The following is a 13,763-nucleotide window of genomic DNA, read 5'->3' on the forward strand; positions in this document are numbered from 1 at the left end:
TGTGTTTGCGAGTTTTGTTAGGATCAGTGTCTTGCTCGGGAAAGTGAGACAATGACGGCTCTTTGAATATGGAATAAGGTTCCTCCGCCTATTCCCGTGCCGGTGGTGCATCTAGCATCGGGGAGCGTGTGGACATGTGTCTCCCGCCAGATCTGTCTTTGGCGGATTTGCTCGGATCCGTTCGTTGTTCATCTACGTTCGTGTGTCTTTAGGTTGGATCCATTCGATTTGCACTGCTCTTCACCGGCGGCGGTTGCTGTTCTGGTCCCTGGTCATATGAGGCCTTAGCATGGCGCCTTCCCGACTGTCTGCTATAACAAGTTTTGTCCGGCTCCGGTAAGGAAGGAGGAACGACGGTGGCACACCTTCGGCTCGTTTCAGTGTTTGTAGTCGTCGCTAATTGATCTATGGATTTGGATGTAATTTTTATTATTTTTGATGTTCGTGCATGCGTGCGTGCGTCGCTAATTTTTGATGTTCGTGCGTCGCTAATTTGTACTGCTATATTGAACGTGCGTGCGTGCTAAAGGGGAGGTGAAGTCAAATTTCCACTCGATTAGCCCCGGTGCCGCGTAGCCAATTTATTTCCCACTCCCCTCCCGGCCTCTCCCCATTCCCGCCCCTTTTCCTCCCACTTTCGCCTTCCTTCCCCTCGAAGCCACCGCCCAAGCCCATCGGCGCCGCCGCTCGCCGCCGCAGAAACCCTACAATGGAGTCGTCGCCGCCGCCGCCGCCGCGCCCCGTGGACAAGACCTACTTCTACAGCTGGCTGGAGCACCGCACCAACGGTATGCGCAGCACGCCTCCGCCACCGCCCCCCGAAACCCTAGTCCGCGTCGCGGCTTTCCCTGTCCGGCTGCCCCTAACGTCCGTCTGCTTCCTCCAGCCGACCCCGGCTCGCTGGAGAGCGAGCTGCTCGAGGCGATTCAGGACGGAGATGTGGAGGGCCTCAAGGGTGAGCACGCACGCCTCTTCACCTCTGCCTGCGCCGCCGCCACGGCGCCAATCTCGCCCAGCACGGGCGTGGTTTCGAAATTCGATGCGGCCGCGAGGCGGCGCGCCTGCTTGCTACGAGGGTCTCGTTGCTTGCAGCAGTTCCTGTTTCGGTTCACGCGATTATGACTGTATTTTTCAGGGATGTTATTGGGCATATATGCATCGTGATTGTTTTTACTAGCAGCATCTTACACTGTGGACAGCATCGTGATATTTTTCAGTGGTACTAATTGCCCTGTGATGGATTCATGTTTAATCAGTCGTTTTCAGTCAGGTTTGGCCGTGTGATTCTGCTTAAGATACCGACTCTTCATGCTTACTGACAGTTCTGACCCAGATTTATGGCATCATTTCCAAACATCAGTTATTTTTCTTTTACAGTTGCGATTTACTACGATTCATCTGTACATTTTTGGGCCATTTAGATATGGTGAGTAGCATGGACAAACAGGATAGTCGTTTTCAGTAAGATTTGGCTGTGATTCTGCTTAAGAAACTGACCCTTCATGCTTAGTCGCAATTCTGAACCAGATTTATTCTATCATGTGGAAACCGCAGTTACATTTTTTCTTACAGTTGCATTTTACTATGATTCATCTGTACATTTTTGGGTCATGTAGATATGGTGAGTAGCATGGACAAACAGGATAGGGCAAAGCTTGCTGATATGCATATAGATGGCACGGGGTTACTACAATTAGCATCATTCCTTGCTGAAATGGAAGTATGCAAGTACTTCGTGGAGGAGCTCGGGTTTGACGTCAATGCTGGTGACCTCACTGGCGGTGCGTACTTCTCGTTTGCTATATCAACTCCCTTTCCTTTTTGTCTTCTTGGCCTGCTGTCACAATTGTTATCTGATCGATTCTGGAAAGGGAAATTGGTTGTGAAAAGTGATATTGTGCTGTCACAATTCGTCTCTGTTTTGCACTTCTGTTATTTGGTGATTACCAGTACCAGCTATTGGCCTGCAACAAATCAGGCTTCAGGCTTTTTTTGCTATATATGATATATAGGGCATTTCTGGGAGTTAAATTTAATACACCGGTCAACTGAAAATGTTAGATGTAGGTACCTTTGAGAAGTTTACATATAATATTTTTCATTTGTGGTACCCATGTATTGCTTGAGTACAAGTTGCATTTAATATGATTTTGATTAAGATACATGCTTACCTGGATATGCTTCCTTCTGTCACTTTTGAATGATCCAATATGTAGATTCCATCACATCATTGCATATACCTACACAATATAAAGTAATAGGTAATTATATGAATATGATTTGTATGTCATACTTCTACTCCTCTAGGAATTCATCTGGTAGTTGCAGATGTATGTGAGCAATAAGCGTGGTATACGGTATACCATGCACTATTCTACAGTTAGTGTTTTCACCTTCTAGACGAGAGATTGGGAGTGGTATTGATGATCTGACAAGGTCTTGTTTGTTGCCAGGTGTAACACCTCTGAGTTCTGCAGCATTGTTTGGAGAAGTTGCCGTTGCAAGATATCTTCTTGACAATGGAGCTGATCCGAATAAGCTAGATGATAGAGGCTCTGTTGCTCTGCATAATGCTGCAAAAAGCGGTCTCTTTCTCTCTCTCTGTTGGCATATGTTAATTGAACTGTTAGTGGTTTTCATAAATGTTGTTGTGTTTTTTTTTTTCGAAAATAAATGTTGTTGTGTTGCTAGCAAGAACAACTGAATTCAAAATTGTAACCATAAAACCCACCAACTACGATTTTTTGTATCAAAAATTTGTTCTGAGAAAATTGTATTGGAAGGAACTCCCTAAACTATCACCAACTTTCTCCTTGGCTTGATTTTCTGTGCTGGGCTTCCCTGAACTTGTCCCCCTTACTCACATGGTTCCTTTTCAATGCTGGACTAACAGAAATGCGTGAAGTGGCTCTTGCTTGTTTTGCCTTGTCAGCCTCACCTAACAGTATTTTTTTTCCAACGGTGAAGAGGAGCTAATGAGAAACATAGATAAGTTTAGAGCGGCCTGACACATAAAGCGTTAGTCGAGGAAATCAAGTGAGAAGGTGATAGTTTAGGAGGTTCCGATGCAATTTCCTCATTTATTAGTGTTCATCAGTAACTATTTATTTTCATGGTTATTATTTCTTCCGCTTAAGTTGCCCTATATTTGGTATGCTGTATCTGTTTTGTCTGGCCTCAGGATGCAATCTATAAACCTTCTGTGTATCCGAATATTACCTGTCAAAAAGCATTTCTTGATCAATCTTGTTCGTGGAGCTATATATTGGTTGGATTAATTTCATAATTCGTCTAGCCTACCTCACTGCTTGACCAGCCTTTGGAATCCTGTGGTTCTTTCTTGTCATGCTTTCAGTCTGATCAACATATACATACCATTATAAGTTCATCTTGAATGCGCATCTTTGAGAAGCTTGCAACATTGGTTTATTACTGGGTCTTTATGACATTATCATGCGATTCATATATCTTATCCAGGGAACGGGGAAGTAGTGGATCTGTTGTTATCTAGAGGGGCCAGAGTTGATATAGCCGTTACTCATGGAACACCACTTCATATTGCTGCTTCCTATGGGAACACTGGTGCTGTGAAGATTTTATTGGATCACCATGCAGATGTAATGTGCAACTTCCATACTTTTTCAGTTGAAAATTTTTCTACCTAGTTGTTGCCGAGCTCTTCAATTTTTTAACCATATTTTATGCCGATAAACCTAATAATTCGTTTATATATTTGATATTTCTAGTCACCTCCAGTTCAAAACCATGTTAGGGATACTAAATTTTAAAGGCTAACTAAGTTTAAGTCGTTTATACAAGCAATGCCACCAAACTTAGGGTTTTTTGGTTTTGGCAATCTGAGTACAGAGTGCACGAATATGAGTTACATATTATGTTGCTGTTTATAGTCGAAACGTGTGACCTGTGTATTATTACGTTCTTGTTGTATCTGTAGTTGTATTGCTGTGACCTGTTGAACTATGTCATTTTTGTGTGGGAAGTGATTTTGTTCTCTTAAATTTGTAGCCAAACAGGGTTTCAGAAGTTTCAGGTACCCCTCTAGTTACGGCGCTTCATTGTACTAAACATGGAGTGAGTGAATCTGATTCATTGGAATGTGTGAAGCTACTTGTCAAGGTCTGGTATCCTGTTTGCTTTGTTTCCTCACGTCTTGATGATTAGGCAGGAACCGATTAGTTATTGTAGAGTAATATAGGTTGTTTTGTTAGTTGATCCCTCTAGTTATATGATCTGCTGTGTGCATGGCATTTTGCTTTGCATAATATGGGTCGACAGGCTGGCGCTGATGTGAATTCTGCTCATCCAAGTATTCCCTTGGTGGTGGCAACTACGGTTGGTTTGGCTGACTGTATTAAGTACTTGCTGGAGGCTGGCGTGGATCCTAACATTCTGGATGAACAGGTGAACTTTTGTTCTTCCTAATTTCCTGCTGTTCTTACTGTGGTGGGAAATCTAATGCATATAGTATATTTTTTATGCACAGTGTGTGGGTGCGTGCTTGTGGCATAGAGTTGCACGTGTATGATTCTATCTGTCTACACATTGCGCACACCCATGTTGGGTTCACATGGAATTGCTTGTTTCATGATTCTGTATTGTAACTATCTTTTTTATTTTCTTTGCATGTTATAATCAGCACTTAGCAGAACTTCACGAATTCTCTTAATGAATATATTCCGATGGAAAATCCCTTCCACCATATTCTTGTTAATCAAGCTATTAAGTTTGCTGATGTGGCATATTGAAATATGTTCTTTCCATTAAGTGTATCTTCTTTGTTTTGTTACTTTACAGCATCGCCGTATGCCAATACAAATTGCTGCAAGTTTTGGAAGAAGAAGCCATGTGGAGATTCTATTTCCTTTCACTTCTCCCATTAGAGCAGTGGCAAACTGGTCAGTTGAAGGAATTATTGCTCACGAGAAGTCAAGATGCTCAATTTCCAAGGTTTGACTTGACTTGAAAGTTCTCAAATCATTATATATTTCTATGATTGTTTATATGCATGGATGCCCTCCACCTTTGGTACAAACTTCTGTACATAGGCTTCAAAGTTCAAATTGTCAAAAATCATTGATCAGGATATTTTCTCAGGTTTTATTTACTTCCGAAATACAATCAAGTCACCAGACAGCACTCATCAGTGGATTGTTTGAATCATCATATGTAAATTTGATTATTTGTATCATTACTCGGATGAATTAATTCTTGAAAGGTGCTAAAAGACTCATTCGTGTAATAATATGACAAACATAGTTTTGGACCTTTGTAAATCAATGTAGGGCATGCCTGTGCAACTTAATGATGCTTTTCTTAGTGGCCGTTCTAGGATTTTCAGGATGGTGTTCAAAGTTGCACAAATATTATTCATTGAAATGGTAAACGTCCGCCCTAGCATAAGTTAATGGTAAACCCGTCTCGCGAGAAATAATGGGGTGAACGTCACCATTGTTGCATGTCTCCCCCATGAACCTTGTGGATATTAATCAAAGATAGAGAAGATGAAAATAATATATATGGCTGAGCGATATGCTGGAACCGGGCGTTGGCATAGCAGCGCCCGAGAAGGGTGGAGAATGGAGGACAAAGGAGGGGGCCTATTATTTCTCGCGAGACGGGTTTGGAGAAGGGGATGAGTGCTGAAAAAAAAATCTGGAGGGCAGATGGTGATAGGAGGAAGGAAACTGAAAGAACGCATGGAGGGTGATCACTGAGGAGTAATAGGTCAGGCGAGAGCAAGACATGATTGGAACTATGTATGAAACTCTACTCTAAATTATTATATAAGAACCAAGGGAATACTCCATTGCAGCACTTGATTCAAATAACTCCCTTATCCTCAACTCTGGTTGCATCCTCCGTTCCTGCTACAAACCGGTGATATCTTCACTTGTGCCCGTAGGCTGCCACTGGTTGGCCATGACAGCCTGTCCTGACATTCAAAACGTTCAAAGGGCAAAGAGTATTTTTCACCTGCATGTGTGCTATTAAGTTTTCCGTGACAACTGGTGTTGCCCAGTCTCAAGAAACAACGTCTCCTGGCATTAAATAAGTGAAAAAATCTGGTGCAGTCCTCTGCAAGCATTGAAAATATTCCAATGGCTGAAATCATTACTATTTTCTGTGATCTGCTGGTGTACTATTTTTCCAGAATTGCTGCTCCTCATGATGTCATTTTGAAGTCTTAACCTTATTTTCCCCTAATTTATGTTCATGTTTAGGACGAGTCTTGTAACAAGATCGACGATAAAGTAGCCGTGCTGAAATCTCAAGGAAAAGAGGCAGTTAAGAGAAAGGACTACCTTCGCGCTTCAAATCTCTACACTAAGGTAGGTGCTTGCATACTAACATTGATTCCATTTCAATGCTATTTTAGGTGTCTTATGAAGTCACACTTATGTTTCATATTCAGTGTTGGTGCAACCTATTTGGTCATGCTTTTCTTTTTCGAACCTATTTCATAAGAAGCGAGCACCCTACAAAGGCTAGGCCTCGGATGCAGCTGGTTGAGCACGCTGACAGTTGGTGCCAGCCAACTGAGCATTGCTTTAGTAAAAGCTCGATCCATGGGCACTAGCACACATTTTTTTATTAAGCAAGCACCATTAGCAGGCTGGGCCTTGAGCTTGGGTGGGTGAGCACAAGGATGCTGGTAGCCAACAGAGCATTGCTCGGTTCTTTTAGTTGTGCTTCTGATGTTCTTCATTTATCATACGTTGGTGGCACAGTTTGTGTTTTGCTGACCTTTTAGTCAACCGAGAATTGCTGGCTGCGCAACTAATATGGCTCGGAACTAAAATAGCTAGCCAGATTATATAAACATAGTAAATTATGCAAAACCACATGTGATACATAACCGTAGATGCTATGGTACTTATAGTTTCACCAAACCACATGTGGTTAAATTTGTAGGGATGATGGCATCAGGTGCCACCTGCTACCTGCTGGGCCATCCGATGCCTCGTGCCTCCATCCCAGCATAAGAGCGTATTAGTCACTGATATGGACTATTCCATTCACTGTCGCTGCATGTTACGCACTGCCTGCTAACAAGAGCTCTCCACCAGTCCACGCCTAATTATCTACTGATGGTATTAATACACGAACGAACCAATGCACTAGGACATATCTTGTTTCCTCGATTTTGGGCCATGTTCGTGCCAAGCAATCAAACTTGGGCAGTGTGACTGGCTCTTTGGCTGGGCTGGTGGAGTACCGAGTGGTGACGCTACGAGAGCGCAAGTTTTCACTTTTGGGCAGGCACAGGAGTTGTTATGCTGGAGAGAATGTCTTGATCTGAATGCTGTAGCTATCTGAATTGCACTAATAACGTACTATATTGGCACATCAGATTGCCTCCATGCTAGGGAGAGACAAACAACATGGTGGTGCCGCTGGGGCCACCTTATCACCCTTATGCCATTAACCAAAGACCTTTACATCAAGATAATATAGCCTGGGGTTATATGCCACGTGCCAAAATACTCGAGGTTTTCTGCAAGTACGACCACAGAACGAGGGTTTTCCAATATTTCCTCTATTCATTTCCACTATGTAAACTACATGTTGGATCAACTCTAGGATGTCTTCCAGGTTTGTGTTAAGAGTAATTTCATGAGTAATCTGCAAAGAACAGAGATAAATTAGAAGGAAAACTAGCTCTGCTGGTGAAATTTGCAAAGTAGCGCTGTATGCCTTTTGTCCCAAAAAAATTGCGATGTAATATTCACTGCTGCATACTAGAGTACAGAAACTACTAAAGTTTAAAATGACCGCCAAGTAAAATCCTCTCTAGTTGATAGTTTTATTCTGGGACATGGCTCATATTATGTATTTTTGCCTTCAATTTAATGCAGGCACTTGAACTTAGGTATTTAGATGAAACATTGTATTCAAATAGGAGCCTTTGCTACCTAAAAACAGGCAAGCCACAAAAGGCTTTGCTGGATGCTGATATTTGCATTGCAAGAAAACCCGAGTGGGTGAAAGGTTACTACCGGAAAGGAGCTGCTCATATGTCGCTCAAGGTCAGAAACCTTCGACAGTTCGGTAGTTATCTGTTGCCCTTTTTTACATTCGGTGTCGATTCATCTGTCCAACGTTCTGTTTGTCGGCAGGAGTACGAGGAAGCATCCGAAGCTTTCCAAGATGGACTGGAATTGGATCCTGGGAACGATGAGATAAAGAAAGCTTTGCGGTAATGTGTCCATCTTTTATTCATCTAACACAAGGTTTGTGTTAGGACAAATCATTGGACGCAGCCAATCTCAGTAATGCATGCTTTGGCTGTTGCTTTCATACAATGACCAAGTCTTCATAAGTTTAGCAACTGCGGGAACACGAAACTGACAGTACCGCATAATTGCGGCAACCTTGTGGGGTGGTGGAACCATGTGGGCACTCCGAGGTGACGGGAAATTCAGCAGGCTAGTCTTACGCATCTGTGGGAACCTCATCAATCGCTTTCAGGATTCCAGGAAAAAATCGTAGCAACAGAGCTCATCACGACTAATTATGTCTGGCGATGATGCTCCCTGTTCTGCCCAAAAGCTAGCACATCATTGGTTGGTACCACATGACCACTAACACGTACAGCACACCACACGCACACATGCACCGCTGACTGATCTGTACAGCATATATCTCCATGACAACATATATATCTTGCAGAAGCTTTGGAGTATATCTGTATATGTCGCCATTTCTCATTCGCCTTTTTCCCCCCGAAAGAGGGATAACACCCTCGGCTTCTCATCACCGAGTGATGCATACAGCCCTCCATTATTCAATTTGAAGTTTCAATTTCTCATTCGTGTTTGACTGATACCCTTCTGTCCGCAGGGAGGCTTGGGAGGCGATGTCAAAGGATGAAGCCGCTGGAGGAAGCATCGAGTCCATAGATTAGGTCGGCGTTGCTCTGTCTGCAGATGCCTTGTTGCGTTCCTTTTGATTCTGTATCGGCGGTTTGATCTTAGTTTTGTAGTGTGTAGAGTTTTTTGTAACACAATATAGACGTAGACGCTCGTACATACACATGGAACCTGAATAGAGTTATTTTGTCCAGAACCACGACCCTTGGTTGCATGTCTAGCGTATGGTGAGTCGAAGGGTCAAATGCAACTAGAGTTACACTACCTCAAGACTCTCCGTGACGCTTGTTCGCGTCTTATTTATGGGGTGTGCTCTCGAGGATAGGGTCCATTGATCCTGGACTGTTGCGATCTGAGATGTGATCCTATGGGTCGGTTTTCCTCCCTGAAGAGACTAGTGCAGGGTTCTCTTTGAAATGTCAGAGTTTGATTTTCAAATGTGGATTGCAATGCCGTTTAAAAGACTCTTTTGAAAATCCCACAATTGCTTACTTTTTTGTGTGATGAAAAGGCCAAAGGACATATGTTAACTAGCATAAACTATTAGAAAAAGACCTTTATAGAAATTGTAAAATACATGCAAATTTTCAGAGGTGCCGGAGTCTTCTTTGTTTGAGTGGAGCAAACTTGTTTAAACCCACAGAATCTTGTAGTAGCAGCGGCCAGGAAGTCGTCAATGTAATCTTGTCCTATAAAATTTTCAAATATAGAGAAGTTTGATCTTTTTAAAAAATAACCTCTACACTTTATAGTAGTACTTTTGAACTGAGAGAGTTTTTGCTTTTTTACCTGCAAAGTTCGAATGAGTATTTGCTTCCCTGACTGTAGAGCGAATTATTGACAAATTTGAGACAAACGGGAACTTGTTACGCAAGCGAAATTACGACAGCAAGGACAGGAATCAAGCAGAGTTTTGCGCATGCAAATCATGCCAAGATCACGGGTGTCGGCACTCGGCAGTCTTCCCTAAAAGCTCTGCCCGGCCGGCAAGGCAGCAGGTCGGCGGCTTCACAAGAAGAACGGTCGGGCGTTGGGGACGAAGACGAAGGGCGTGGCGAAGCAGGGCTCCACGCCGACCCACGCCGGCGGGCCTGCCAGCGCCGCCATGTAGATCGCGGCCAGCTTGCGGACGGCGCGCCGGAGCCAGCGCAGGCGGAGCCGCCGCAGGAGCCCGCGGCAACGGCCACGGCCACCGCTTGTGCTTACGCCGCCGCCGCCGAGCCGGGCGACCTGGAGCTTACGGCGCCGGCCGAGGCCGCGCCACCGCCACAGCACCCCCCGGCGCCCCGGCGTGAAGCTGCATGCCGCGCCCTCCCCCATTCCTCTTCTCGTGCCTCTTCTCCCTTTCTCCTCGTACGTCTCGGTGGCTATGCCGCTATGGTATGGTATGGCTTGCAGCCTCGTACGCCCGCCTTGGCGTAGAGTGCTTTAGGAGGAGTCAACTTTGGGAAGCGGCCAAAGCTCCAGGTACTGCTGGTGCTCTAGTTGGCGTCATGCAAAGCCATATCTATCCATCCATCTATCTATCTCCAGCAGCCCTAGCCATATCTCTAGGGGCATTGCCGTTGCGTGCCTCTCTCCAGTCTTTCTCGGACGTTGGCCGGGTTGCAGTGCTAGCCAGTGTCATCCCTCCCGGCCACTTTGGTTTTGGATGCTTTCCCTGTCGATCACGTCGCCATCTCCTCCCGCGTCGCCGCCTACGGCCTCGTCTACGGGACACTGCGCATGATGGCGTGCAAGGCCGGGAAGCGTGGAAACGAAGACAAGGCCAAGAGGTATGAGGACTACGCGCGCAAATGAATGCTTGGATCAAGCCCCTCCTAGACCTGGCCAATCTGATCTATAACTGCATCGACTGCTGAACAAGGAGCACCGGTAACTTTCAAGAAATTGCCCTGTTGCCTACTTACTAGTACTATGCAGCAGATCCGCCCAATAAGTTCAAAAAACCCAGTTAATTAAGACCGTGTATGAGCTCTACTACGTTCGAGAACTTACGTACTTATATGCTGTGTTTTAAGTGTGTGCATGGAATGAATCGATGGATTTACTAATATTAATTGGTCTATGTTGTGTTTTAAGTGTGATGAGGGAATGGATCAATATTCGCACAGTAAAATGTATCAGATCAACTGTTAAAACATGTTGTGTGCACCAAAGATTTTTCATTATGCTAATGATTAAAGCCACATATACGAGCAATAGGACAAGCACCATTTCATAATAGATGTATCAGATCAATTGTTAAAACAAACATGTCGTTCGTGAGCTCCCAGGACAGGCATGCGAGAAAAAGAGATGCGTGGACGCTTGAGGAAGAAGAGGAGGATGATCACGTACCTCGTAGAGGAAGTCTTTTTTTAGGGGTCGTAGAGGAAGTCCATGGACCCCGATGTAGAGCCAGTCCTTGGGCACCTAGATAGATTTTCGTATAGGCCCGGGGTACAGCCCATCTGTAGCGCAGAACAGACGAAGGCCCAGGCCTACTGGCTCACACCGATGACCGATCCACGCTGCTCTCCGCCACTGCACTCACACACAGGCACGATGCACGATCTAGCGAGTTAAATTCACCCGCGGTCACTGTATTTGATCACAAAGTTCACTTTGGTCACTGGATTACGGAATACCCAAATTACGGTGCTTATCATTACATTTGTTAACAGCGCAGGTCACCGCGTACGCTGCGTCGCCGTATTTGTCCCACGTGGCATACTGTTTGACTGTTTGACCAGCCACGCAAGCGAGGCGGGGGTTCTTTTGCACTGGCGAGTTGATTTGGGGGGCTATTTTGCAAATTTCTGGTTGTATTAAAACCCCCTCCCCATCGTCCTCCAAATCCCTAGCCATTATCCTTTTTCGCTGTCGGTCGGCCACCAAATCCCTAGCCGACATCGTCCTGCCGTCGCCCACTCCCCGCCCAGCACCGCTCACCGCCGGCGTCGCCGCTTCTGCAACGAGTTCTTCTTTCCCTGAAGCATGTCTGCATCGAGCTCCTTCTGCTCTTCTCGCCGCGGCGGCGGTCCATTCATCCCCCTCATCGATTGCCCGTGGGGGTGTGGTTCCATGGTGAAGAAGCATGTTTCCGGCACTGAGGATCACCCTGGATGGGTGTACTACCGCTGCCCCGGCCATGGTGTAAGTTCTCTGACATTTGGTTTTGGAAAGCATTGATTTTGCATTTGGTCTCTGTTTTTGGCACATTTGGTCTCTGATTTTGCATTCATTTTGACAGAATGGATGCAATTTCTAGCATTGGGAGAGGGAGTATGTTGCTTACTTGGTGGAGAAGATGTTTCTCACTGGAGATAATGTTGTGGATGCAATTGGGTGGTCTGAAGACAGGAGAGAAGAGTTGGAGCGGCGCGATGAACAGAGAAGAGCTGGAGCTGGAGCTGGAGGGATGATGGCAGCAGGATTCAGGGGTTCATGCTGTGAGGAGAGGAGGAGTGAATCTTTGTTGCAGGTTGGTAGGCAGATTGTTCTTCTGTTGAAGATGGTTGTGGCAGTAGGTGTGCTTGCGTGTGTGCTGTGTGTGATGCTATTGATGAAGTGATGCAAGTGCTGTGTGTGATGCTGCAGAGGAGAGGAGTGAATTCTGTTTGTGATGCTGTTGAAGATAGCTGTGGCAGTAGGTGTGCTTTGTGTGCTATGTGTGTCCTGTTAAACTAGTAAGCTAGTAATGTAATGGGACTATGTAGTGTAGTGATGCTGGTGAGAGGAAGAAGTGATCCAAGTGTCCCCTTTTGGTTATGTAATGACAGTATGTTGTTGGCCAATATATATGATCACAGTTGGGTTGTTTGCATTACTATATTGTCATGTGACATAATGATAAGTGGTAAGTGACAAATCAAAAAATGTACAAGATATGTACCAAAGATGATCATCACAAGATATGTACCAAAGATGATCATCAGAAGATATGTAACATAGCAGCAGGTTAAATAAGATAGTGAAGATCCACCAAAAGCACATGTCTAACAAGCTTAACATGAAGGTTTAAGTTCACCAGAAGAACTTGACAGAGACCAAATTTAAGTTTAACATGACACCAAACACCAAAATGCTGGATTAGTTCACCAGAACTTGATACAGACCAAATTTTCTACTTCCTAGGCTCTCTCAGTTCATCAAACATGCCGACCTTCCTGGTTTTCTTGCTTGTAGAGCCATCTCCCATGTCATGTGCACTTGTAGAGGCCCTCTTAAGCCTGGATCTGTTGTGCTGATCTTCCTTTCTTTTGGCAGCAAGCTCAGAAGCTTTTCTCTTCCTTGCCTCCTCTCTAGCAGCTGGCAGCTCTACTGTTTTCTTCTCTCTTTGTTGTAGGACAATCGCTCTCTTTGCTTCAGCTATTTCTTTCTTCTTTGCAACATTAGCAGCTCTTTTCTCTTGTGTTTCATGCTTCTTTGCTTCTCTTTCTATTGCGTTCTTCTTTGCAGCTAGGTCTTTCTTCTCTTGTGCCTCAGCAGCTCTCTTCTCTGCTGTAGCATTTAGTGCCTCTAGTGTAGCATCTCTCTTCTCTGCGATTTCTCTTTCTTTCTCCATCTTCATCTGCCTGAGCTTCATGGCTTGACTTCCATCCCTACTAGCAGTTGTAGTAACATGTGGCATGCTACTGCTCTGAGCTCTTGTTGAGCTGATGAAGCTTGATTCAGGCATGGGTTGCTGAGAAAGTGTATGTCTCCTAGATGATTGTTGCTCTCTTCTCATCTGTTGCACCATTGTGTCGGCATACACTTCCTGAAAATATGAAAGTAACATCATTAGAACACTTCACAAGTCATAAACCTGAGTTATCAAGATGAAATGTAAAGCTTGACAATGATTAAGGAAGACAAACCTGAGTTATTACTGGTTCCTCTTCACTG

The 13,763-nt window shown here is 44.7% G+C and overlaps 2 protein-coding genes across 2 annotated transcripts; one reads left to right on the forward strand and one right to left on the reverse strand.

Moving 5' to 3' along the window:
- Positions 1-590: 590 nt before the first annotated feature.
- LOC123094247 (ankyrin-3) lies at positions 591-9,155 on the forward strand. Its single transcript, XM_044516301.1, has 12 exons — positions 591-788; positions 887-955; positions 1,617-1,781; positions 2,454-2,585; positions 3,478-3,617; positions 4,027-4,137; positions 4,297-4,422; positions 4,816-4,968; positions 6,243-6,350; positions 7,878-8,048; positions 8,139-8,218; positions 8,863-9,155. Exons 1-12 carry the CDS (start codon positions 710-712, stop codon positions 8,924-8,926), a joined length of 1,398 nt encoding a protein of 465 aa, XP_044372236.1. The 5' UTR covers positions 591-709; the 3' UTR covers positions 8,927-9,155.
- Positions 9,156-9,235: 80 nt separating this feature from the next.
- Positions 9,236-10,278, reverse strand: LOC123094248 (uncharacterized). The gene has a single exon (XM_044516302.1). It carries the CDS (start codon positions 10,209-10,211, stop codon positions 9,900-9,902), a length of 312 nt encoding a protein of 103 aa, XP_044372237.1. The 5' UTR covers positions 10,212-10,278; the 3' UTR covers positions 9,236-9,899.
- Between the last annotated feature and the right edge of the window lie 3,485 nt (positions 10,279-13,763).

The sequence above is a fragment of the Triticum aestivum genome, chromosome 4B, assembly GCF_018294505.1.
Source record: "Triticum aestivum cultivar Chinese Spring chromosome 4B, IWGSC CS RefSeq v2.1, whole genome shotgun sequence".
NCBI lineage: Eukaryota > Viridiplantae > Streptophyta > Magnoliopsida > Poales > Poaceae > Triticum > Triticum aestivum.

Excerpts from the sequence above, each read along its gene's own strand:
- LOC123094247 (XM_044516301.1), top strand. The coding sequence starts at position 710 with ATGGAGTCGTCGCCGCCGCCGCCGCCGCGCCCCGTGGACAAGACCTAC. Across the intron at positions 956-1,616 it reads AGATGTGGAGGGCCTCAAGG|ATATGGTGAGTAGCATGGAC; the intron begins GTGAGCACGCAC and ends TGGGTCATGTAG. Across the intron at positions 3,618-4,026 it reads TATTGGATCACCATGCAGAT|CCAAACAGGGTTTCAGAAGT; the intron begins GTAATGTGCAAC and ends TTAAATTTGTAG.
- LOC123094248 (XM_044516302.1), bottom strand. The coding sequence starts at position 10,211 with ATGGGGGAGGGCGCGGCATGCAGCTTCACGCCGGGGCGCCGGGGGGTG.